The sequence below is a fragment of the Naumovozyma castellii genome, chromosome 4 (assembly GCF_000237345.1).
Source record: "Naumovozyma castellii chromosome 4, complete genome".
Taxonomy (NCBI): Eukaryota; Fungi; Ascomycota; class Saccharomycetes; order Saccharomycetales; family Saccharomycetaceae; genus Naumovozyma; species Naumovozyma castellii.
In genome coordinates this window covers 41,905-65,974 of record NC_016494.1, presented here as the reverse complement: position 1 = coordinate 65,974, position 24,070 = coordinate 41,905, and the positions used below count along the sequence as shown (strand labels likewise).

At 37.0% G+C, this 24,070-nt stretch overlaps 13 protein-coding genes across 13 annotated transcripts; 9 read left to right on the top strand and 4 right to left on the bottom strand.

Annotated features, from left to right (window-relative positions):
* Positions 1–235: 235 nt before the first annotated feature.
* NCAS0D00420 (Rho family small GTPase) lies at positions 236–1,087 on the top strand (the record flags this gene model as incomplete). Its single annotated transcript, XM_003675939.1, has 1 exon — positions 236–1,087. One exon carries the CDS (start codon positions 236–238, stop codon positions 1,085–1,087), a length of 852 nt encoding a protein of 283 aa, XP_003675987.1.
* A 215-nt stretch (positions 1,088–1,302) lies between these two features.
* NOP6 (Nop6p) lies at positions 1,303–1,950 on the top strand (the record flags this gene model as incomplete). The annotated part of the gene is made up of 1 exon (XM_003675938.1): positions 1,303–1,950. One exon carries the CDS (start codon positions 1,303–1,305, stop codon positions 1,948–1,950), a length of 648 nt encoding a protein of 215 aa, XP_003675986.1.
* Positions 1,951–2,258: 308 nt separating this feature from the next.
* On the top strand, positions 2,259–4,430 carry NCAS0D00400 (uncharacterized protein; the record flags this gene model as incomplete). Its single annotated transcript, XM_003675937.1, has 1 exon — positions 2,259–4,430. The coding sequence occupies one exon, from the start codon at positions 2,259–2,261 to the stop codon at positions 4,428–4,430; it is 2,172 nt and encodes a 723-aa protein (XP_003675985.1).
* A 330-nt stretch (positions 4,431–4,760) lies between these two features.
* GDH2 (glutamate dehydrogenase (NAD(+))) lies at positions 4,761–7,982 on the top strand (the record flags this gene model as incomplete). Its single annotated transcript, XM_003675936.1, has 1 exon — positions 4,761–7,982. One exon carries the CDS (start codon positions 4,761–4,763, stop codon positions 7,980–7,982), a length of 3,222 nt encoding a protein of 1,073 aa, XP_003675984.1.
* A 185-nt stretch (positions 7,983–8,167) lies between these two features.
* On the top strand, positions 8,168–9,622 carry RRI1 (COP9 signalosome catalytic subunit RRI1; the record flags this gene model as incomplete). The annotated part of the gene is made up of 1 exon (XM_003675935.1): positions 8,168–9,622. The coding sequence occupies one exon, from the start codon at positions 8,168–8,170 to the stop codon at positions 9,620–9,622; it is 1,455 nt and encodes a 484-aa protein (XP_003675983.1).
* A 147-nt stretch (positions 9,623–9,769) lies between these two features.
* On the top strand, positions 9,770–10,363 carry TIM22 (translocation channel protein TIM22; the record flags this gene model as incomplete). Its single annotated transcript, XM_003675934.1, has 1 exon — positions 9,770–10,363. The coding sequence occupies one exon, from the start codon at positions 9,770–9,772 to the stop codon at positions 10,361–10,363; it is 594 nt and encodes a 197-aa protein (XP_003675982.1).
* A 346-nt stretch (positions 10,364–10,709) lies between these two features.
* NCAS0D00360 (importin subunit alpha) lies at positions 10,710–12,338 on the bottom strand (the record flags this gene model as incomplete). Its single annotated transcript, XM_003675933.1, has 1 exon — positions 10,710–12,338. The coding sequence occupies one exon, from the start codon at positions 12,336–12,338 to the stop codon at positions 10,710–10,712; it is 1,629 nt and encodes a 542-aa protein (XP_003675981.1).
* A 404-nt stretch (positions 12,339–12,742) lies between these two features.
* NCAS0D00350 (uncharacterized protein) lies at positions 12,743–13,402 on the bottom strand (the record flags this gene model as incomplete). Its single annotated transcript, XM_003675932.1, has 1 exon — positions 12,743–13,402. The coding sequence occupies one exon, from the start codon at positions 13,400–13,402 to the stop codon at positions 12,743–12,745; it is 660 nt and encodes a 219-aa protein (XP_003675980.1).
* An 863-nt stretch (positions 13,403–14,265) lies between these two features.
* On the bottom strand, positions 14,266–15,267 carry NCAS0D00340 (uncharacterized protein; the record flags this gene model as incomplete). Its single annotated transcript, XM_003675931.1, has 1 exon — positions 14,266–15,267. One exon carries the CDS (start codon positions 15,265–15,267, stop codon positions 14,266–14,268), a length of 1,002 nt encoding a protein of 333 aa, XP_003675979.1.
* A 395-nt stretch (positions 15,268–15,662) lies between these two features.
* DTD1 (D-tyrosyl-tRNA(Tyr) deacylase) lies at positions 15,663–16,034 on the bottom strand (the record flags this gene model as incomplete). Its single annotated transcript, XM_003675930.1, has 1 exon — positions 15,663–16,034. One exon carries the CDS (start codon positions 16,032–16,034, stop codon positions 15,663–15,665), a length of 372 nt encoding a protein of 123 aa, XP_003675978.1.
* A 370-nt stretch (positions 16,035–16,404) lies between these two features.
* Positions 16,405–19,131, top strand: CDC13 (telomere-binding protein CDC13; the record flags this gene model as incomplete). The annotated part of the gene is made up of 1 exon (XM_003675929.1): positions 16,405–19,131. The coding sequence occupies one exon, from the start codon at positions 16,405–16,407 to the stop codon at positions 19,129–19,131; it is 2,727 nt and encodes a 908-aa protein (XP_003675977.1).
* A 362-nt stretch (positions 19,132–19,493) lies between these two features.
* FMP45 (Fmp45p) lies at positions 19,494–20,378 on the top strand (the record flags this gene model as incomplete). The annotated part of the gene is made up of 1 exon (XM_003675928.1): positions 19,494–20,378. The coding sequence occupies one exon, from the start codon at positions 19,494–19,496 to the stop codon at positions 20,376–20,378; it is 885 nt and encodes a 294-aa protein (XP_003675976.1).
* Positions 20,379–20,776: 398 nt separating this feature from the next.
* On the top strand, positions 20,777–24,028 carry HBT1 (Hbt1p; the record flags this gene model as incomplete). Its single annotated transcript, XM_003675927.1, has 1 exon — positions 20,777–24,028. One exon carries the CDS (start codon positions 20,777–20,779, stop codon positions 24,026–24,028), a length of 3,252 nt encoding a protein of 1,083 aa, XP_003675975.1.
* Positions 24,029–24,070: the final 42 nt, after the last annotated feature.

The window sequence follows — 24,070 nt, the reverse complement described above, 5'->3', positions numbered from 1 at the left end:
AGTGAACCATCATATCGCAACTACAAGATGTCCCATAATCAAGTGTGTATCAACAACCGCCAACTACTACTGCGACATTAATGAAACGTTGTTTGATAGTTAGAGACGCGACGGCGATCATAAAAATAATTCACTCACACACCAAAGGTATATATATAGATATATAGATATAAATAGAGAGAGTCGATACAAGCCGTTCAATTTGTTTGCCTCCCCCTCCCAGCATTAGGAAACCATGAGATCCATTAAATGCACCGTTATAGGGGACGGGTGTGTCGGGAAGACCTGTCTACTGATCTCCTATACCACCAACACTTTCCCCAACGAGTATGTCCCGACCGTATTCGACAATTACAGCACCACTATCACACTGCCACCCGTTGGTAAGGGTAAGGAGGAACCGGAGTATTACAAGTTGAATCTGTGGGACACAGCGGGTCAGGACGATTATGACACATTGCGTCCCCTATCTTATCCACAGACTGACATTTTCATAATTTGCTTTGCTGTTAATGATCTGGTCAGTTTGGATAACGTCAAGAGTAAATGGGTTCCTGAGATCAAAAATAGTTTCAATGAGGATGAATTAAAAGTCTTCCAAAGTCGGAATAGGTTCCCCATGTTGCTAGTGGGGACCAAGGCTGATACGAGGTATGATGATGAAATTGATGGGAAATTTGCTACGAATGAAACGATTCAATCCGTCGTGGACCAATGCGGGTTCGTTGGTTACGTGGAATGTTCTGCGTTGAGTCAAATGGGGATTAAAGATGTATTCGAAGAAGCTGTTAAGGCTGTGGTTTACGGTGATGGTATCGAAACGCCAGAAAGGGGAGCCATGGCGGCACAAAAGACAAGGACAACCAGTACGAATACCGCTTTAGATGTACCTGTCAGTGGTGTCAGCACGAAGTTGGAGGAACAGTTGGAAGATGATAAGAATAAGAAGAGTACGCCATCGCATCTAAACAGTAAGAAGGGCACCGTTAGTTCTGACAAAAATAAGGAAGTACCCACGACACTTCAGATGCCAAAGACTAAACCAAAGAAGAAGAAGAAAAAGGGGACTAATTGTGTGATCCTGTGATAATAGATAAACTAACTTATATATACATACATAGAAAACGTTAATGGTTAAAAATTCGAGATTCCGGGTAACGAAATTGAAAAATTTTCCGTTTTTTAAAAAAATGTAATAAGCTCATCGCTTAAATATGTCTAAGTATTAAAACAATATTATCGATTTCAATTGCTAAATAAATAATAATATAATAGCTTACACAGACACGACACGATAGAAGCATGGTAGAGGAAACAAAACTTACGAAGAAGCAATTAAAGGCTCAACAGTTCAGAAAGACCAAAGATGAGCGTGAACAAGAAAAGGATTTAAAGAGATCTGCACCTGCAGAAACCACAGAGGCACCACAAAAGAAGAAGAGAAAGACACGTAGAGGTCGTGGTGGTAAGGGGAAGAACGGTGCCAACAAGGGTAACAGGTTCCTTATTTTTGTTGGTGGGTTACCCAAGGATATTACTGCTACAGAGTTACAAGCGCATTTCAAGTCCAGTTCACCTGACCAAATTAGAATAAGAGGTGACAAGGGGATTGCCTTTTTAGAGTTCGACGCGGATAAGGACAAGACGGGCATTCAAAGACGTATGGACGTGGCGTTGTTGCAGCATAGAACTCTGTTGAACGATAAGAGGATCAATGTGGAGTTGACGGTTGGTGGCGGTGGGAACAGTCAAGATCGTCTGGAGAAGTTGAAAAACAAGAACGTCAAACTGGATGAGGAGCGTCGAGAGAGATTGCACAAAATGATGCAAGAGGGAGCCGAGAAGAAGAGGACAGAAGCAGCAGCACCTGGTAAGAGCACAAGCACGTCCAGTGGCACAGGGGCCACGGGAGCCATCCATCCAGACAGAGCCAAGTTGTTACAGAAGTAGATATCGCAACAAATATAATATAATAATAACAATAATGGAAATATTAAGATTTCTCAATATATACGTAATACATAATACGTAATATAGCAGACCCCGCATTAAAGTGCCGCACACAAACGCCGCGCACTCCTGGCCCAGAAACCCTCGTAGAGAGGACCGTGGCATGTGTGTGTGGTATCGGCACAATGAATAAATGCCCTTTGGAGAAATATATGACTTATATATATATGAATCATAATGAAATATTTCACTCTCCCTGTGTAAGTCCCTCGAACCAAACCAAACCAGATCGATAATAGAGGGTAGGAATGTACTCTAGTTTGAATAACATGAACGAATATGTTGCAGTTCGGTCGCCGCCAAGATATTCTGTTTCAGAGAGGAATACACTGCCACAGACAGAAGTAGACGAGCAGGAAAACGTGGAAAGGACCATGATGTTCCTTAGGAAACACATGAAAGATAGGAATAGAAGCCTTACGCCGGGGGCTGACACTGTAGGAAACTCAAGAACAAGCTTGAACACTTTAACTCCGCAACATTCAGATGATAGGCACTCCATAGAACAACAACAACAACAACAACAACAGCCTCGTCCCATATGGGACCATCAATCATTGAAAACATCACATGAGAATGTGGAGGATGTGTTGCCTCCATCATATTTGGATTCTGCCATTATAAGGTCCAAGAGTATTACCTCTAGTGTATCTACGAGTTACACTACTAAGGATAGCATTACCACTGACTCATTTGGTAGGAACACTTCTTCCATACCATCATTATCATGCGTCATTCCATATGCAGTGCCAACTTCGAGAGGTTCAAATGAACGTAATAACAATAATGACAATTTGATAAAAACTTTTTCTGAGAGAAGACCTAGTATGGCAACCACAGAATCATCCTGGGGCGACGTACTAAGCACTTCCATGCCCAATAATTGTGCTGCCATTGAATGCAGTGTTTATTCTTCTCCTCATGTGGATTCTGTGGAACCAAGATTCATAATATCGAAAAATAAATTTCAAGATTATCCAGCTTTGTTCCTTAGCAGCGATGATGAAGAAGATAATAATATTGTCGAGGAGAAAAAAGAAGGTTCGGCAACCAGAGATCGTACGAAATCTTTCAGTTCTCAGTTGAGCACACTTTTCTCCTTTAGCAACAAGAATACAACGTCACCTAATAACAAAATACCAAGAAGGAAAAGAACACAATCTCATATTGGTAGTTCGAATGGATCTTCATCTGCTAATGCTAGAAGGAGAAGTTCTGTCTATTTAACTGATAACTCTGTGGAATCTTCTACTAAATTTTCCACTTCACTAAAACGGTTTTTACCCAATTATAATAAGATTGATGAATTTCATGTCCCCTTTAAGCAAAGATATAACGAAATTGGTACATTGGGTTCCGGCGCAAGTGGATCTGTCAAATTGGTGGAGAGCAAGAATCATGCCACAGAAATCTTTGCCATAAAGGAATTCCGTAAGAGAGATAAAAATAAAGAAACAAAAAGGGATTATATTAGAACCATCACGTCTGAATATTGCGTTGGTGTCAATCTAACACACCCAAACATTATAAAGACGATGGAATTACACTATGAAGATGATTTCATTTGTCAAGTGATGGAATATTGTGCATTTGATTTATTTGCCATTACAATGTCTGATTTACCCAAATATGAGGAAATTTGTTGTTATTTCAAGCAGCTTTTAGATGGTGTGGAATATTTACATAGTATTGGCTTGGCTCATCGAGATTTGAAATTGGAGAATTGTGTCATTGACAACAATGGGATCTTAAAATTGATTGATTTCGGTTGCTCGGTGGTATTCCAATATCCATGCTCCAAGACATTAATTGAAGCCAGTGGTGTGGTGGGGAGTGATCCTTATTTAGCACCCGAAGTATTACTATTCACCAATTATGATCCAAGACCTGTTGATATATGGTCTTGTGCTATTATTTTCATTTGTATGATAATTAAGAAATTTCCCTGGGGGATCCCCAATTTACAAGATGATTCATTCAAGAAATTTTGTTATGGAAGAGATTCAGTCTCATTAAATGATTTATTAACAAGAGAACCGTCACCCGAGCATGAAATTAACTTGGTGGAGGTGGATGTAGATGATAACGATAGCGATGATGATTATTTCAATTATGGCAACGGGACCCGAGGGAATGCAATACATACTCACGAGGACGACATTCACGTGGGACCATTAAGGATATTACACGCATTACCGGAGGAGACGCAACCAATAATCAACAAGATGTTAAATCTAGCACCAGCATGCAGAGCGAACATTGTGGAAATCTTGAACGATCCCTGGGTACAATCAATCGATATGTGTCACATACTCGGGGAGGCAAGTGACGGGAGCGAGATACGGGTGGTTAATAACGAGGGTCACGAGCATTCCAAAGTGGAACATTCCAAGGCCCACATTAGTGGGTTCATGGATTGATAATAGTCTGATCTATACGTATTTTTTAATATCCTTCTTTCTTTGTAGCAATGACGTGCGTATACTATACGTACACATACATTATCCTTTTTGTGGCACGTGCGGCTGCAACAAGCGTCCGTGCGGAGATGCAACTCCGAGCGGGGGCCTCACGAGCCCATACGAGCTGGAAGGAGCCACGGCATTATTTCACTTAGCAGAGGGGCGAATTGGAGATCCACTTCGACAAAGGCAAATAACAACGTTTGTATATATACACACCTCTTCTCTTGCAATTGGACTCTTTATATTACCACTTACTTCCGTACATACTCAAACAGAAACTCAACAATGACTGTGGTTAGCAATCATTTACAAGTTAACAAGTTACAAAACGAAAAAATTCCAGATATCTCTGCACTGTCTATCTCCTCTCTTTCCGATTATCATGCCTTTGATTTTGTCGGTAAGGATTTGCAACGGGAAGCCGTCATTGATATCTTAGACAATTCTGGTTTCATTCCTGATGATCTGATTGAACAGGAAGTGGATTGGTTCTATAATTCCTTGGGAATTGACGATTTATTTTTTGCAAGAGAAAGTCCTCAATTATTAGCAAACATCATTCACTCGTTGTATGCTTCCAAATTGGACTCATTTGCCAAATCTAAATTTAGTAATGACAATCCAGAATTGTTTAATATTAAAAACAAGATCATTACGGGCCAAAACCATGCTATCTTTATGGAAACTAACGATATGCACGGTCAAACTCCATATCAATTGGATTTTGACGTGGATGATCTTTTCTTAGATAACAAGGACAGTCATCCAACTAGATTGGTGGCATTTTGGACCCCTGAAAGTGATTTGAAATTAACTTTTGTTTACGATAGTGTCTTTGAAAATGACAATGATGAAGAAGAACAAAAGGAAATTTCAGCTTCTGAATTATTAAGAGGTCAAATTAATTCTATTAGTGATAAGACTATGGCGGAAATATTTTCAGATGAAAATAAAAAATTGTATGGTTTATTGATTAATTTGGTACAAGAAAGAGAAGGTCCCGTCATTAAGACAACCCATTCTGTTCAAAATAAGGATGAAATCAGATTATTAGTCGCCTTTAAGAGATTTACCACAAAGAGCTATTATTCTGCTATAAATTCTTTATTCCATTATTACAAGATTAGACCTTCAAAATTTTATTTGGAATCATTTAAAATGAATAACAATGCTAAAGATAATGTGGTTATCTTTTCCATTTACATGAATCAAACTCAACAATCTGAAGATTTATTACCACATGATTTAGAATTAGCAATAAAACAAATTGAAAGAGAAGCTTCACTTTTATATACTATTCCAAATAATTCATTCTCAAAAGTTTATGAAGAACGTCAATTTTCTCCACAAGAAGCTGTTTATGCTCATGTAGCATCAATTTTCATTAATCATTTTATTAATAGATTAGGTTCAGATTATCAAGCACTACTATCTCAAATTTCACCAAAGGAAAATGATACAATCTTATTAGAAGTTATTACCAATTTGAAAAGAAAATTAAGAAATGAAACTTTTACTCAACAAATGATTATTGATGTCTTACAGAAATATCATAGAATTGTTTCAAAATTATACAAGAATTTTGCTCAATTACATTACTATCATGATTCTTCCAAAAAATTAGAGGCAACATTATCATACAAGAGATTAGCAAAATTAGAACCTTTCCAAAATGATCAGGAATTTGAAGCTCATTTGAATAAATTTATTCCAAATGATACTCCTGATTTATTAATCTTAAAGACTTTAAATTTATTTAATAAATCAATTTTGAAGACCAACTTCTTCATTACAAGAAAAGTTGCCATCTCATTTAGATTGAATCCAGAATTAATTATGCCAAAGACTGAATATCCTGATACTCCATATGGTCTTTTCTTTGTTGTTGGTAATACTTTTAAAGGTTTCCATATCAGATTTAGAGATATTGCAAGAGGTGGTATTCGTATCGTTTGTTCAAAAACGCAAGATATCTTTGATATGAATTCAAAAACTGTCATTGATGAAAATTATCAATTAGCTTCCACACAACAACGTAAAAATAAAGATATTCCAGAAGGTGGTGCAAAGGGTGTTATCTTATTAAATCCAGGATTAATTGAACAAGATCAAACCTTTATTGCATTTAGTCAATATATTGATTCCATCATTGATATCTTAATTAAAGATCCATTAAAGGAAAAATATGCTGATTGTCTTGACAAGGAAGAAATATTATTCTTAGGTCCCGATGAAGGTACTGCTGGATTTGTTGATTGGGCAACAAATCATGCTAAGAGGAGAGGTTGCCCATGGTGGAAATCATTTCTCACTGGTAAATCTCAAAACTTAGGTGGTATCCCACATGATGAATATGGTATGACTACGATTGGTGTTCGTGCCTATGTTAATAAGATGTATGAAACTTTGCACTTAAATGATACAATAATTAGAAAATTCCAAACTGGTGGACCGGATGGTGACCTAGGTTCTAATGAAATCTTATTATCAACTGACAATGAACAATATGTTTCAATATTAGATGGATCTGGTGTACTTTATGATCCAAATGGGATTGATAAGGAAGAATTATTTAGATTGGCTCATGAAAGATTAATGATTTCCTCATTTGATATTACCAAATTAAGCAAATTAGGATTCTTTGTTTCTGTATCTGATATTGATATAATGTTACCTAATGGTACAATCGTGGCAAATGGTACATCTTTTAGAAATACTTTCCATACTCAAATTTTTAAGTTTGTGGATCATGTTGATTTGTTTGTACCATGTGGTGGTAGACCAAATTCTATTAATTTGAGTAATTTACATTTCTTCATTGATGAAAAGACAAATAAAACAAAGATTCCATACATTGTAGAGGGGGCCAATTTATTCATTGCACAGACATGTAAGATTTCCTTAGAGAGACATGGTTGTGTCTTCTTTAAAGATGCTTCAGCAAATAAAGGTGGTGTTACATCTTCTTCATTAGAGGTTTTAGCTTCCTTAGCATTAAATGATGACGATTTCGTTAATAAATTTGTTGGTCCAAATAATGAAAGAACAATTTTATACAAATCTTATGTCGTGGAAGTTCAATCAAGAATTCAAAAAAATGCTGAGGCTGAATTTAATCAATTGTGGAAAATTAATCAAACTTCTGGTACACCAATTTCTGAACTTTCTAATATATTATCCCAAACAATTAATAAGTTGAATGACGATTTGATGGATTCTGAAGAATTATGGTTAAATGATTTGAAACTGCGTAACTATTTGTTATTGAAGAAGATCATTCCAAAATTATTGATTGATGTAGCAGGTGAAGATCAAATCTTAAATAATATTCCAGAATCTTATTTGAAAGTTATGCTATCAAGTTATTTGGCAAGTTCATTTGTTTATAAGTATGGTATTGATGTCAATATTGGTAAGTTCCTAGAATTCATCGGAACTTTGAAGAGAGAAGTACCTCAGTTTGATGATGAACATGAAATACAAATTTTAGATAATGAAAAAAATTAGTCAGTGGGGTTTATGACCGTGTTAGCAGCAAAAGTAATGTTAATTTTGCTTGCTGTATTTTAAAAGAAGTACGTATGTATATTCAAATTTATGCCATTATGTTTGTAATTACTTTTAATAATTTTAATGAAAAATAGTTAACGCTCTTCGCGAGTTTCGAAAGGTATCGAAATGATTCATTCTAAATGATTGATCAACTTCTAAAAAAACCACCACCAAGAGGGAAACTCAATAGCATGTCCTTATCAACAGCTAGTATAGTGGACTTGAAGAGACGTATTAGAAATAACTACCCAAAACAATCCGGTCTTATCTCTTCATACAATTCTAAAGAGAGTTTGGTATCATATAGTAGTAATAGTGGAATAAATCTATTTAATGATCAAAGACAATTACTCCAACAAGATCTTAAGAATTATAAACAAAAACCACCAATTCAAAAGAGTATTCAATGGAAAAAATACCCACGCTATTTTGATACTGTATTGATATCAAAATGTGCATGCACCAAGATATTGGATCATTCCATTAAAGGTGGTGACATAGAGATAATGGGGATCTTAATCGGTACTATACAAGATACTAAGATTATTGTCTACGATTGTTATCAGCTGCCCGTGGAGGGGACAGAGACTAGGGTGAATGCACAATTAGAATCATACGAATATATGGTACAATATATGAATGAAATGATCGATGAAGACTCTAAATTTTTAAATGTGGTAGGTTGGTACCATTCTCATCCCGGTTATGATTGCTGGTTGAGTAATATTGATATTCAAACTCAAGAATTGAACCAAAACTTTCAGGATCCATACGTCGCCATTGTTGTCGATCCACATAAGAGTCTTAAAGAGGAAAAGATGGTAATGGGCGCGTTTAGGACCATCTCAGAGGATCAGAAACCTTCCATATATTATGAATTGTCCATGCATGTCTTTGATAGTGAGCTAAACCTGCCTCTCGAAAATTCTAAACTACAGTTTGCTTTACCAAAATTGGACTACGACCCAAATCCAATTTTGTTGGATAGACTTATGGATACCATGAAACAATGGCAAGATGCAAACGAACTGAAAAAGCAACACAACAGAGGCGATACAACGACACCTTTACCAAGTATGTTTTCTCTTAACAAAATACTACAATCTGAAAAGACTGGGACAAAGACGCTGAGTACATCAATAACTGAACAAAAACCTGTCCCATATACATTAAAAAAAAGATCCACTTCTGTAACTAGTTCCATGTCTGCTGAAGGTGCTGGAACTGATTCAGATACAGATATGGGTGACATAAATGGCAGTGAACTGGGGAGTACAACAAGCAGCATGTATACAATGATGGACCCTTATATTTCCAACTCGAGAACAACGCAGCAGGCACCCACTCTTAGTAAAAAGAAATCGTCTAATGCCTCTTTTTTCAACTCCAAGCCAGATTTGTTAATGGCGCCAAAGGTGGAAGGCGACCATTTGGGAGGGACAGGAAACAGTACTGCACTGCTCGAAATAAATAACAAGGAATTAGGGACAGACAATTTGAAATTGGACTACGAAAATAACAAGCGGGAATTATTAGGACTGAAGATGAGAGAATACAAAGCGTTACGTTCTTATCGAGACACTTTCACCTTATGATAAGTTTTTTGACAGATTTGCTACCAAGGTTACGTAAGACACTGTTTACGCGAACCGATATTTCAAATCCCTTAAGAAATTGATTAATCTCAAGTGATCCACCATATGCAGAACAAAGCTTGATAACCACAGGTAGTGGAATAAAATATGGTATATAATGGCTTTGGATTAGAACAGTTAGCACCACCATCCCACCATGGCAAGAAATTTTCAGAAATGACTCCTGATGAACAAGGGGAAAGAGGTGCTGCCATGATGGTAAATTTCATGACCTCATGTCCTGGGAAGTCAGTTATTAGTGGTGTCACTGGGTTTGCACTTGGTGGTGTATTGGGGCTGTTTATGGCATCGATGGCATATGATACACCATTACATACACCTGCCGCTGGGTTGGGAATGCAACCTGGAAATATTCAACAAATGGCAGATTTACCATTCAAGCAACAGGTGAAATTACAGTTTGCAGATATGGGGAAAAGGTCATATTCAAGTGCCAAAAATTTTGGGTACATTGGTATGATTTATGCTGGTGTTGAGTGCACTGTAGAATCACTGAGGGCGAAAAATGACATTTATAACGGTGTTACTGCTGGATGTATAACTGGTGGTGGATTAGCTTACAAAAGTGGACCACAATCAGCTATGATTGGCTGTGCCGGTTTTGCTGCGTTTTCTGCTGCTATTGATTTATATATGAAAAGTGAAGATGGGAGACCGCCCGTGAATGATTTTAAACAATAAAGAACTCTGTTCAAATAAAACCCTGATAATGAAGTCATCTACTAGATGAGACATGCCAACTCATATTCTTACAGATAACAAAAGCCATGATTAATAACGATAAATATTGCGCTATACATAGACAATGTAGACTACCTGTATATATATACATAGCGTTATTAAAAAGGAAATGCATATGATTCAATTTTAAAGAAATTCAAATAAAGAAGCGAAAATGAAAAGAGCAGAATGTTCTTTTTTTACTTTATTTTTATTTTTATTATTCAAGCAAGTAGTAACGTTCACTTTTAAGTGCTTTTCTGGTATGGCCCATCTACATTCTTAGGGACTACCTCTCTAGAACAATTCAATTGAAATTAAATTGTTGATTAACATTGGAACCAAATCCAAACGTACTTCCTGCGTTTTGTGGGGCCATTGATTCATCCACAGCCTCATCTTCTTCGCCAAAGTAGGTATCAATAATTCTAAATGACTTTTCATAAATTTTTTCGTTTTGATTTTGTTGACAATTAAAAATCTTTTCCATACCACCCACTTTTTCAATAAAATCAGCATTTTCATTGAAGTTCAAGCCTCTTGCTTCTTGATCTGCAGCACCCATTTTCAAAATATTTTCTAATGCATCTAATGAAATTTCAATAATTTTATTGTCACCAATCTCCAACAAATCACACAATGGCTTGATACAACCTTGTTCCACTAAATATCTAATGATTTCAGGTCTTTGTAATCCACCAGATGATGCATTTGAAATAACCCAACATGCTTCCTTCTTAGTTTTATATTCCCCAACGGAAAGCAATTTTATAACTGGTGGGATTAAGTTTGCCTCCAGGACAGATTTAATTTGTTCAGGGGTACCTGCTGTAATGTTAGAAATTGTCCAACATGCTTCCTTTTGGATTGATTCCTTTGGAGAATTCAAAAGATTTCTTAAGGCGGGTAGTGCTCCAGCGTTAATAATAGTTTGAGTTTGTAAATCGTCACCAGTAACTAAATTACCAACGGCTCTTAATGCAGGGACTTGAACCATCGTAGAAAGATGATTTAATAATTCAACTAACTTCTTAGGAATTCGGACGTCAATGACAGCTTGAATAGCTTCTGGTGGACCATCTGATAAATATGAGATTGCCCAACAGGCATCCACCAAAATATCAGTATCATTTGAATAAATCAACTTTGCTAAAGTGGGTAATGCCTTAGAGACAATAGACCAATCAGGTTGTGGTTTCTTACCCCTACAAAGGTTAGATAATGTCCATGTAGCTGTCTTGATTAAGGACACCTTTGATGAGTCAAACACTGAAAGAATTGGCTCCAATGCATTTTCTTGTAAGATGAAATCTCTGTAACTTGGACCATCACCAGCAATGTTACCTAATGCCCAAATTGCTTGTTCTTGTACTTCTATCGAACCCTTTTGTAAAAGGTTAATGAAATATGGTACTGCACCGGCTTCAACAACAACTGCAGTTTGTGAGGAGTTACCTGAAGCAATGTTAGTCAACGCCCAAGCGGCTTCTAATTGTAACATATCAGGCTGATTTTCTGCCATAAATGTGATGAGGATTGGAATAACACCAGATTGTATGACTAAATCAATAGGTGGATTCGTTTCTCTAGATAGAATTTGTCTAAATTTAACTGTTCCCTTTAGTTGATCTTCCAAGTTGCTAGATTGAACTTGTTGAATCATTATTGGCAATTCTTGTTGTACTTGAGAAAGGAATTCTCTGTCAGCATCATCGTGAGCTTGTTCGTCATCCGAATCAATGTCCCCGCCATGTGCTTCTGGAACAAAATTCCTTCTCTTGGCTAAAGTCTCATCTCTCTTAGCCTTTCTTAATTCAACTTGTTGAGTATCTCTACGACGACGTATTTCATCTGCAGTAAATCTACCCTTATTTTTGAAATTTGTTCTTCTATATTCAGGAACGAATTTAGTAGTTGAGTCTGAGCTACTGTCCATTTTGCAACTATGTTTCCAGACAAATGTTATGTTCCGATCAGCAACTAAAACAGAAAGTTCTTTGAATGTAACAGCAATACCACCAACAACGACTGAAACGATATAATAGACTTGTGCTATGGTGGTGTCAAAATTGCCAAAATTCTCTATGCATCGATCGATTATCTGTAAATTTTTCTGTTTTCATATTGCTTCTTTTGGACGTTGACGGTCACGTCATGTGTCACTAAGGATGTCAGCAAAACGATTATATATAATAATGTTAGAATCCATTCGAAGAAAAACTGTGAAGAAGGTAATACTTTAATCTATAAACGTAACCAACATAAAACATAACTACATGAACTATTAACTATATACTATTGAGAGTGAAACGAAATACTTCGCTAATAACTGCAACCCTTCTAGGATGCCATAAATAAGCCACAAATAATAGGGACTAAAAGAAGAGACGAATGTCCTGAGGAAGATCTAGTACTAGAACCCATATTTTTATGGGCAGAAGAAGTGGAATTCTTATGTCCTGACGAAGTGGTACCATGATGATGAGAGTTTACCACCGAACCGGCAGCTGCCCCGGCGAGCGCACCTGCTGCTAAATTACTACCAGAACCAGAATTTGAGTTGGAGTTTGTATTACCCGTTGAACCACCTTTAGTGCCACTGGAGCTACCCGAACTCCCACCTTTGGTACTACCTGAACTTCCACTGTTGATACTGTTTGAACTACTGGATGAACCACCTTTAGTGCTACCACTCATACCACTGCTCCCACTGCTGACACTGCCGCTACTAGCACGACCACCACTGCTAGCATGACCACCACTGCTAGCATGACCACCACCACCACCTCTTTTTAACTCTAGATCTAATTCGTCAAACGGGATTTTATGCGGTAGAAATAAATTTGCATGACTAACATTCCTCAATGCGAAGGGACTGAGTAATATTGGAGGTGCCTTTCTATCAAAATCTTCCTCTTCTGAAGGAAGATGCTTCAACGGTATGGCCAAAGCTGATGTGAACAAAAACGTGAGAAATAGTAAAAGGGAAACTGATTTCATCAAACAGCGCTGGTTGAAGTAGAATGAAATTGATTCAATTATGGAAAGTGGACTCGTAAGACAGATATGAATCAGATTGAGACTGCTCTTTATACCAATCTGCCGCTGAACTGAATCAAAATTTTTCAAAGAGACGTTTTTTAGCCTCGCATTGTGTTTGAAAGGGTCCCCAGGGTTTAAAACTTAAGACCCTCTCTTTTTTTTGGACCCCGGGGTCCATTTTAGAGTTTTTAAAGTTTTACTGTCAGGGTTTGGTTTATTACCCCGTTAAATATTTAAAAAATAGAGATATATCTTTGCCACCCGTTAACGACCTAAACAATACTTTAGGGCAAAGTTTAGGTCAAGTAATTTTGTTTTCTTTAACTGAGAGAAACATACGGTCTTCAAAGTAGGCGTTTTTTTTTTAGCCTCCTAGAGATCAGCGCTGGATCTACTCTTTTCACTTTAATAAATGGCATGATTCATAAAGATGATTTAAGCCTTGGTAGGCTCAGATATGAGTATTTCCTTCAACGCTTTAAGTAGACTTGGATGTAAATACTTTTTTCTTCAGATGCCGCATCTTTCCCCATATTCAGGTCAGACATTGTATCAATTGATATCTGCCCTTGAAAGAATCCAGACTATTGAATTGAGCTACCATGATAAACTTATAGACGCTGATCATTCGTTTTCAATCGTTAATTCAGAAGAAACTTACAAAGATAATGACGAATAGAAAAGATTAATTAAAAAGGAGATATAATAAAGCGATATAAAAAAAACCATTAACACATTAGATACGTGTGTGAATAAAAAGAAAATAGAAGAACCATTAATAATTAATTCATAAAAAAAATCAGATTCTATTCTTGCCTGCTTTAAACTTCTTCAACATGTCTTGTACCATCACCTGCCGTGTTACCAGTCACTGCACTATGACCACCAGTTTCAGTATATTTCTCTTGATTATAAGAATGGGTGGTTGAATCACCAGCAGTTGTCATGGTATGTGTATCAGCCATTGGTGCAGTAGTACCACCGCCAACAACACCTGGTTCCATGTCATATCTTTGGGAAGTTCCCAATGGTTTGTCTAGGGCTAACCCAGTGAAGCGTTGGAATTTAGAACCCAAATAAGAGCCATCCTTCCAAACACCTTGGCCACCAATATTTCTAATGATGGGTCTTAATACATTAATTCCCAAAAAGATACATGAAATGACAAATAATACAAAGGCAAAACCTGCAAAGGCAATAGCAGTCTTGGAAGTATTACAGGCTCTGTGGAAGTTTGACGTTGTGTATCTACCAGTAAATGGATTATATTCACCACCAGTACTGACGAATTGAGGGACTGACCCAAACTCTGGATCATAGACTGCAACAGTCTTATTACTACAGCCATGTTCACCAATGGATTTAGCAATAACAATGAATGCACAGAGCCATAATAGACATACGATACCTTCTGCAATCAAAAGAACACCAGCAAAGACAAATTGAGGTGCAAATAAAGTACCCAACATAACAGCTAATAAGTAGAATGTAGATATAACACCGACAGCCAAACCGAAATTGGTCTTATGATTACCATGATCGTGATAATCATGAATGGCAAATGATAATAAGGCAAATACAAGAACAGAAGATGCGAATTCCAAAATTCTTAAGGTAGTGGTACACCACATGGCTTCTGTCCAAGATCTCCTACCTGTAGTAACTGCAGTTTGCCTACCATAAGAAGGTTGATTGACACCAGCATTATAGTTGATATTGGGGTTCCCTCCAGTATTAGCAGAATTATATGTTTCTGTGTGTTGATAGTTAGGGTTTGTATTGACGTTTGGGTCTTGATACGTTGTATTTTCGTTCGTATTCATTACTTCAGTTTTCTTGTTGGATAGATCGATGGAGTCTTGGGAGGAATCTTGGTGGTTGTAGAGATCCCCAAATGGGTCTCTATATATATTGATTGACTAATCAATAGGCCAACCAATAATATAGAGATATCAATAACATCATGATGTATGATCAAGATGAAAAGGGATACATTCTCCTGATTGTCTTTGAGGATAGCATCTGGTTATATGTTTCCCCTTAGCGTCCAGATTAACCTTGTATCTTTCTCCTTATCATTAAGGAGTGTTTACTGTATTACGCGGCTGATTGACGTTTGTTCTTGACTCTTGGTATTATTTGCCCTTTAAAGTTCATGCACGGATGTTGATGTTATAAGCTTCGTGTATTTATCTACAATGTATGTTTCTCTATCTAACTAATTCTTACTATCTAAAATGATAGTCACAGGACCCTCATTGGTCAAGGAGCAACTCATCATGGCCCCAAATTGACCGTCTTGCACATTCTCGTCCCCCAATTCATTTCTCATCACCTGTAAGAAATCATCATAAAGTTCTTTGGCAATATGCCCCTTTTGAGCCATATGGAAATCGGGTTTGGTTCCCTTCTTTGTCTTTGCATAAAGTGTAAACTGTGAAATGGATAGGATTTGACCCTTCACATCCTTAATACTCTGTTTCCAAAAATTATCTTGCTCATCTTCAAAAATTCTTAAATTTACAACTTTTCTTGCTAACTTATCAACATCTTCCTTAGTGTCTTCGATGGAAATACCTACTAAGAGCATATAACCAAGTTTAATACTAAGTGTATAGGAATTATGATCCAGTTATGAATCCATTCCAACTATGTTAGTCATCCAGGCGCATTCTTGAAGTGGAAACACAGTTCATCATAACATACCTTGAAATTATCTTCGAATCAACTGTGACGGAGGCCTGGCTAACCTTTTGTAATACAATCTTCATGGAAATTGGTCTTGTTCAAGTTGGGTAGAGTGGTGTAATATGTAAAGCTACGAGTAATTGAGGCAATAATTTTTCAATAACGCGTTTACATTGTTTACATTTTTGAAACCATCGATTTCTGAAATAGTTGAGAAAATACATATTCCAACGAAATCACGTCTATCTTGAAGACAGTAGGACATATCCATCATGTCTGAGTCTTGCGTCTTTATTACTTCACCCTCTCAATTCCAGAGGTTTCCTGATTCCAAACAAATTTCATTAAGATTTGTTTCTTTGCTGACCGGTATCAAATACAATGGGAAGAACTTCATCTTGGAATTAAGTGATTTTGATAATAATAACGTCATTAGTCCATATCGTGTCAAATTAAGATGCTCTGATGAAAATGCTAAAAGATTAGCGCAGATGACAATATCATTACTTTGTCAATTTTTCGATTTTGAGATTCCTGAATTGAGAACTTTATCAGATCCATTTTTCATTGATGAAATTCAATTGGATAGACTATGTTTCATTAATTGTAAAGTAATCTATATTGGAAAGGATGACAAATACAGTCTGTTCTTGGATGATATTAAACCGATTGACTTAAACAATGCTATAAGGATCGCTAGACAATTACAATCCACGTTAGAACAGAGAACAATATTGAAAATCTTTGATAATTTGATTAAGTTGAACAATGAATCAAGGAATGGATTTAAATTTGTTAAATTGGATAATTATAATAATGAGTTCGCACAATTTATTCAAGAAAAGCAAACCATGGTAAATTCGAGAAAGAAAACTACCATCATTAACAACAATCCCTTGTTTAGAAGTCATATTACAGATACAAGAGAAAATGAAATGACGTCTCAATTTGACTTCAATTCGCAATATTTGAACACAGAAAATTCAAATGATAGTACCTCCCCTTCTCATGATAGTATAGACCCCATTGAAGAGTCAGATGCAAATTCTTCATCTATACATTTATCAAGAAATACATCAAGGCAAAGCATCACCACTGAAAGATCTCCTAAATTAAGAAAGTTAAATAAGAATAGTAAACCAGTTGCAAATAAACCTGAATATTATAGATGTGTTGATATAGGTACTATATGTGAGATTCAAGGTAAATTAGTTGGTTCCATTCCATTAAATCTAATTGAATCAAATTTAAATGCTTCTCCAGCCAGATTTTTTTTTATTCCCAATGAGTGGACAGAAGGAAAAGAGGGGAATGATGAAGCAATGATCAAATTGCTTCCTAATTATAACTGTATAGAAGTTCTTGTCTCTAAATTTAGTGAGTTGAAAGGAATATTTAGTAAATTCACCACCGATTTTACTAAACTTAATCATTTCCTTTTGAATAACAAAGTTCAAGTTAGGATAGTAAGAAGTAAGTTTCCCTTCAAGTTGCTGAAGAATGATACATTTCATGCATATAACAAAGAACATGCATTTGCCCCAATATGGACATTACAGGATATCGATCTACTCCCCTCGAAGATACCGAAAAAGAAAGCGGTTCCACGATTACTGCCGTCAACGATAGCAAATAATCAAGATGAAGATTTGAATAAGATTTTAAACCAACAATTTGAGCGAACCAAAAATGATTCTGTCATTAAGTTTGAAGAATTGAGATTGTCACCGCATGAGGTTAAATTTGTGACGATGTTTGGTTTATTGGTTTCTGTCACTTTTGAAAATTCTCAATACGTTTCGTTAGTCTTTACAGATTTTACAACAAATTCTATTGATCAAAAATATTTATTCGGTAATTATCTAATTGATCCAATCGTGAGAATGAATGGTGATCAGGGGTTTCGGGTTATTATGTATCCTGAACATTTTGAAATATTTAATAGAAATGTGGCTAAGGTATTCGGATCCACATTAAAAGATTTATTAAATGGTAGAGAAAATATTACCAACAAAGGAATTGTTTGTAAGATCTCATTGAAATTGAAATTTTTCACTAATAAATTGAATGCTATTTCAAGAGTTTGCATCCCCATCTTGACATCAAACAATGAATTGAGTTTGAAAGAATACAGCATATTAGATCACATTTATAAAAATGCTCTAACAAATATTCATGAATACGATATGGACAAATGTTTTGATTCTTTTGTAAAGTGTTTCCCATATAAAAGACAAGCAGATGGTAAGATAATTGTTACTTCTTCCACTGAGGAACGAGAATTATCACTCATATTAGATGATGACGATGATGACGATGATAATGATAATGATCATCAACTGGAAACTGACGATAACAATGCAAACCTATCTAGTCTAATGAATGAAAAATCCTTCAAGGAGGGCGAAACGCAGGATAGTATACCAGATATAAATATAGACGCAACGCCATATAGAATTCAAGAGAACAATAATATTCCCCTTTTGAACGTTTTGCAAGACGATGAACCAGTAATATTTAGGGTCTCTGGTAAATTGATTAATGTCGAGTATCATCCATCATATCTTGCTCTAACAATAACGAATGATACATTTGCGAAAGATGCCATTGAATGGACAAGAATATTGAAGATTGAAGTATTTTCCAGTGAGAATATAAGATATTTTTTCAACGCCGGTGTAGAGCCACCGTTGGTTGAGATGAGTACGCAATCGCAAGTACTGTCCACGGAGAATGCAATAAATATTGAAGATAACCTAAATATCCTAAAAGGGTTTGTTGGGAAGGAGTTTTCGTTCAAGATTACTAAGGGTACATTGAAGCTATTCACGAACATTGGAGTGTCAGTGTGGTGCCCGGTTGAGTACACACTCGAAGAAATGAAGGGTCAAATGATGTTGCGTCATGACAGGGATGCCAAAGACAGCAAGAAACCTTTAACCTCCTCACATGGCATGGTGAAGCAGGAGACGCATTCCCTAGTGGAAATCATTGATTGATGGTTTACAAGATGATGAACTGACCAATGAGTTGTTTTCTGTTATTCTCCTCCCTTTGTTGTCTTGCGCCGCGTCTAGAATTTTTCAGTCAAACGAATGACAGCGAAGACAATAACATGTCCAACAAAAGAGGGTTCAATATTCCAAGCAATCAGCATCGTTTTAATGTGTTTATGTCGTCCATCTGGCTCTCCCCTTTTTCTGGGATCATCCAAGGGAATGTATAAAAATAGATGACCAGTGATGGCTTCCTCTCATTTATAAGTTCCCATTGTTGTCTTGCTTGCCCCAACAAGGTTACGTTTCTTTAACATTTACATACATATTGATTAAAAGAAAACACATACAATATACTATCCAGAATGCAAAGTAAGCAAATTAAAAGGTTTGTTAATTTGTTAAGTTTTTTCTTTCTCTTAGGGGCCGGGTTGTTAACGTTCTTTCTGATTTTATCAGGGGCCAGAAGTGGAGGTGTACTAAAGAATTTTTATTGGTTACAGGCAGATACCAATGGGTTTAATTCTGCTGCTCCCGTCACAAGGTGGTACAATTATGAATTTTGTGGGTTCAGTAATGGTAATACGTTCGATTGTTCTTCAAAAGGTGCAGCTAAGCCATTCTCTCCAAGGGACAATTTTGGTGCAAGTCCTAATATGCCCTCATCTTTCTTGAACAACAGAAACACTTACTATTACCTATCTAAGGTAGCATGGGCAATGTTGCTGATTGGGATGGTATTCACCATTTTTACTATCGTCCCTCAAGCTCTAACTATTTTTATGAATAACATCCATACTGATAATATCGCTATGGCGTTCTCTTGGATCGCCTTCTTCTTCATCATATTGGCTGCTTGCTTATACACCGGGTGCTACGTTAAGGCAAGAAAAACTTTCCATCATGATAACAGAAGTGCCAAGATGGGTGCCAAAAATTTTGGTTTCATTTGGGCCTCAGTCGCTTTACTATTACTGAATTCTATTGCTATTACAGTGGCTTGTGTTCGAAACAGAAAAAGGAGAAATGACGCATACTACAATGAGGATTACCACACGGAAAAATCAACAGCTAGTTCAGGTACCAGTGGTGTACGTTTCCCATTGATCCGTAAACATGCAAAGACCACAACAGTAGCTGCTGATAATGTCAATGCGGTTCCACAAGATCAACCGATGCTTGCGGAGCAACAAGGGGTTCCAATTCGAACTGTAGAAGAGCATACTGTAATTGCTCAACAGGAAGTTTGACAGCATTTTATTTTTCCTGAACTACTTTATCTTCTTCTTTTTCCCTTTATCAGAATCTAATTTTTTTTCAGTTCCATTTAATTTATTACATTAATAGTTCACCCGATTAATTTGAGTAGCATCTGTTGATTAAATACTCATCCTCATTGATCACTGTTATTTTCTTCTTTATTATCTGCCTCAGCTTCGCATTCACAATGCTCAAAACATTGAATGCCTCTCACTTTCTGCCTCTTTAAATATTTCTTCAAATCGAATTAGTCGTTTATCAAACATCACCCTATAAGAGAATCAAATTAATGTAACTTTTATTATTATTACTATCAATAATATATATGAATCTAATACTAACAATCTATTTGTCTTCATGTGTTTTTATCCACTCTTGACTGTTTTTTATGTATAGAAATAATATCAGAACATTAGATCCAATGAAACAAACAGGATCCGAACCGTCAACTGAAAGACAACAACACCAACACACATATGATCAAGAACGCGAACAATACCCAGTAGATGCTTTCAACGCAAGTAATGAAGATCCGTTGGCCCCAGCCCACGATTGGAAAGATAGTGAGACTCCCAAGCAATTTAACAAGAATTTATTTGGCCATGACACAAGAGAGACTAATATGCCCGGTTCATTCCAGAATTATGAAGAAGAGGAAAGTGGAAATGAAAGGACAGGCTTTAGCACCACCAAGCCGGTACAACATGATTTGCGCAATGAGGATTCAAATTACAAGTTGAGTTCATCTGCCACTGAACAAGAGACAGGAAGAAGAAGATCTCTCACTGAAAAATTGAAGAATGCAATGGGTTTGGGTTTGAATAAGGACCAGAAACATACACATGAGGATACAATCATCCCTCATAAACCTGATATCACTGAAATAGGGAAAATTGAAGCTGAAGAAACTTCTAAATCACAAGCGATTAATGTCAATAAAAATGAATCGGATCGTGGAGTCCTTGGTAATGCTACTATTGGTGCTTCTAATCTAGAAAAAGGGACAGGCTTCAAAGAACAACAAAAACACCCAATTACTGAAGGTAAGACTAAGTTTGGAGTTTATAATCCAACTCCTCCAATTCCTGAAACCAAGAATGTCCAAGAAAAGAAGACAGGAATTCCAGGTTGTGGTGTTGCCAAGGGGAAAACTGAATCTCATTACACACCCACAGAAACTAGCACTGATACTAGAAGAAGATTGTCCGAAAGTGATATGTATGCCACTAACATCCCCCCAGGACTTACAAAGACTGATGATACGGGTTTCGAAAATACAGAGAATGTTCATATTCCTGGTACTGCTATGCCCAGTAATGATTTCAAGGAGCATCATCATCACCATCATCATCACCAACATAATCATCACGAAAAGGATGTCAGTGGAACTGGTGCTGTTAGATATCCTTCAGAACAGAAACCTTCTACAGTGAGCCAATATAGCCACACTGAACAAGCCAACACAGCAAATCTCGGTACAGTTGGTTTAACTGAGGATGCTGCTAGAGGTGCAAATATATCCCATAATCCAGAGCAAATTACAAACGAGGCTCAAGAACGAATTTCAAATTCAAAAGTGTATGGTCCTCTTGGAGAGTCATATGTAGAATCTCACCCAGCTGCTACTACAAATAAAGCAAATGCTTCACCAGACAAACCAATAGAAACTAGTGCTGAAACAAGAAGAAGACTTTCTGAGACCAAGATGTTTGGTACAGCTATTCCAACAGAAGATACCTCATATTCCAAATTTGAATCGAGTCAGAAGAAAACATCTATGGAAAACACCAAAAGGGTTACCTCTGACCGCCAATTTGCCACATCAACTATTGCTGGAGTGTCACCAACAGGGCGAAGACCTTATACTACTGCTGATGTAGAGAGACAAAATGCCATGGAAAAGAGATTACGTGATCCTAATCAAAAAACAACTGGTGACAATGGCATTAATAACTTCGATTGGGAATACGACCATAATCACGAGGAAAGAAACAAGGACCGACACACTAAAAGCAAATCATCTATTCCCGTATATTTCCCTGGGAACTGTTTTGACTGGCGATTAGATACAGATGCCTTTAGGAAAAACGAAGACTTGACAACTAGGTCTGAAACTAATAAAGCTCATATTCCAGGAAATAATTTTGATTGGGTGGGTGAGTCAATTACTACAAAGGGTGATAAAGGTATGATAGCTAGTGAACTCGAAGGTTATGGCCCAGGCCACGCTTCAGATAGGAGAGTAGTAGTAGGATCTCAGCAACCACATTCTGAGACGAGAACAAAAGAAATGATGAAAGCAAGGGACATTCCTACTATGGATACGGATAAGGTTGAAGGATTTTCTTATCACAATGTTGAACCTATTAGAACAGATGTGAACGAGGGAGCTGCTTCGAGTTTTGATTATGACAAATCTAAGGAATTTCAACAAAGCCAAAGAAATACATCTGAAGGAATTGACAAAGATAGCGCATACTCTTCCAATAAGTCTACGGGGATTGCTGGAGGTATCAGTGCAGGCATTGCTGCTATTGGTGGTGTGTTAAATATGTCATCAACTAAAACAAAAGGTTCCCACGAGCAAGATCAAAATGAAGGTATGGATAAACGCTTTAATTATGAAATTACTAAGGATATTCCCACCGAGGTAGGAAAAGTCGGCACTTCAGATGTTAGTCAAGCCATCCCTGGTAGCTATGCTGCCGATGTTGATAATTCTCAATTAACTGCTCCGCTTTTAAGGAAAGAAGCTAAAGAAGAGCCCACATATTTTGATGACGATATTGGAACTTACAATGATATCGATGGGGTTAACAAGCAAGTGAATAATGGTCTTCCCAAATTTGCCACCTCTTCTTCAAATGGTGCACAAGTATCAACTATCAAGTCTGAACCACAACACAGACCTAATACTGAAGTACATAACAAGAAATCTATTAACACGTATGAGTGGGCACCCAATGATAATGCCCCATCAAATGTTGCCAGCAATGGGTTCAGCAGAAATCAATATGAGGGTGAATCTATTGCAGACACCCAAAGAACAATATTTGAAGGTCAAGGAGTTCATGACAATGATTCAAGATATTCTAGCCCCAGGGCTGAATCGTCCGGTCAACAGCAGCCGCTATTAGAGTCAAAGGGACGTGGAACTGGAATGGACAAGATGAAGAGAGAGCAATTTACACGGTCTGAACCACCAGAGACACAACAAACTGCCACGGGGCACACTGCCAATGATGGCGGTGCTTATAATTTGGGTTCATCTGGTGCTGGTATTTATTCTCAAACCATAGGTAATTCACCCAGTTTAGTTGATCCTTCAAAACCAACTTATGGATTCAAAGAAGGCCAAGCTGCAAATGCAACTTCGTATACTACAACTGCTCCATCAGGCGACGCTACAAGAAAGAAATCTTTTGGCTCAACTACAAGTTCGGGGGCATATTCCTCAGGTGAAGAGCGTTTTGGTACAGAAACAACGACTGCTTCAAGAAAGGACGCTGTACCAAGAAGCCAACAGAGAAGAAGAAGTAGTGATGTGGCTGCTGACAATACAAGAAGAGACAGCAAAGGTGGGTTTTTAAGAAGAGTCAGTGTTGGCATCATGAACCAGTTACCCAAGCCCAAGATGTAGGATTTGTCACCAAGGTCAGGAACCCATTTTTGTTATATGCTT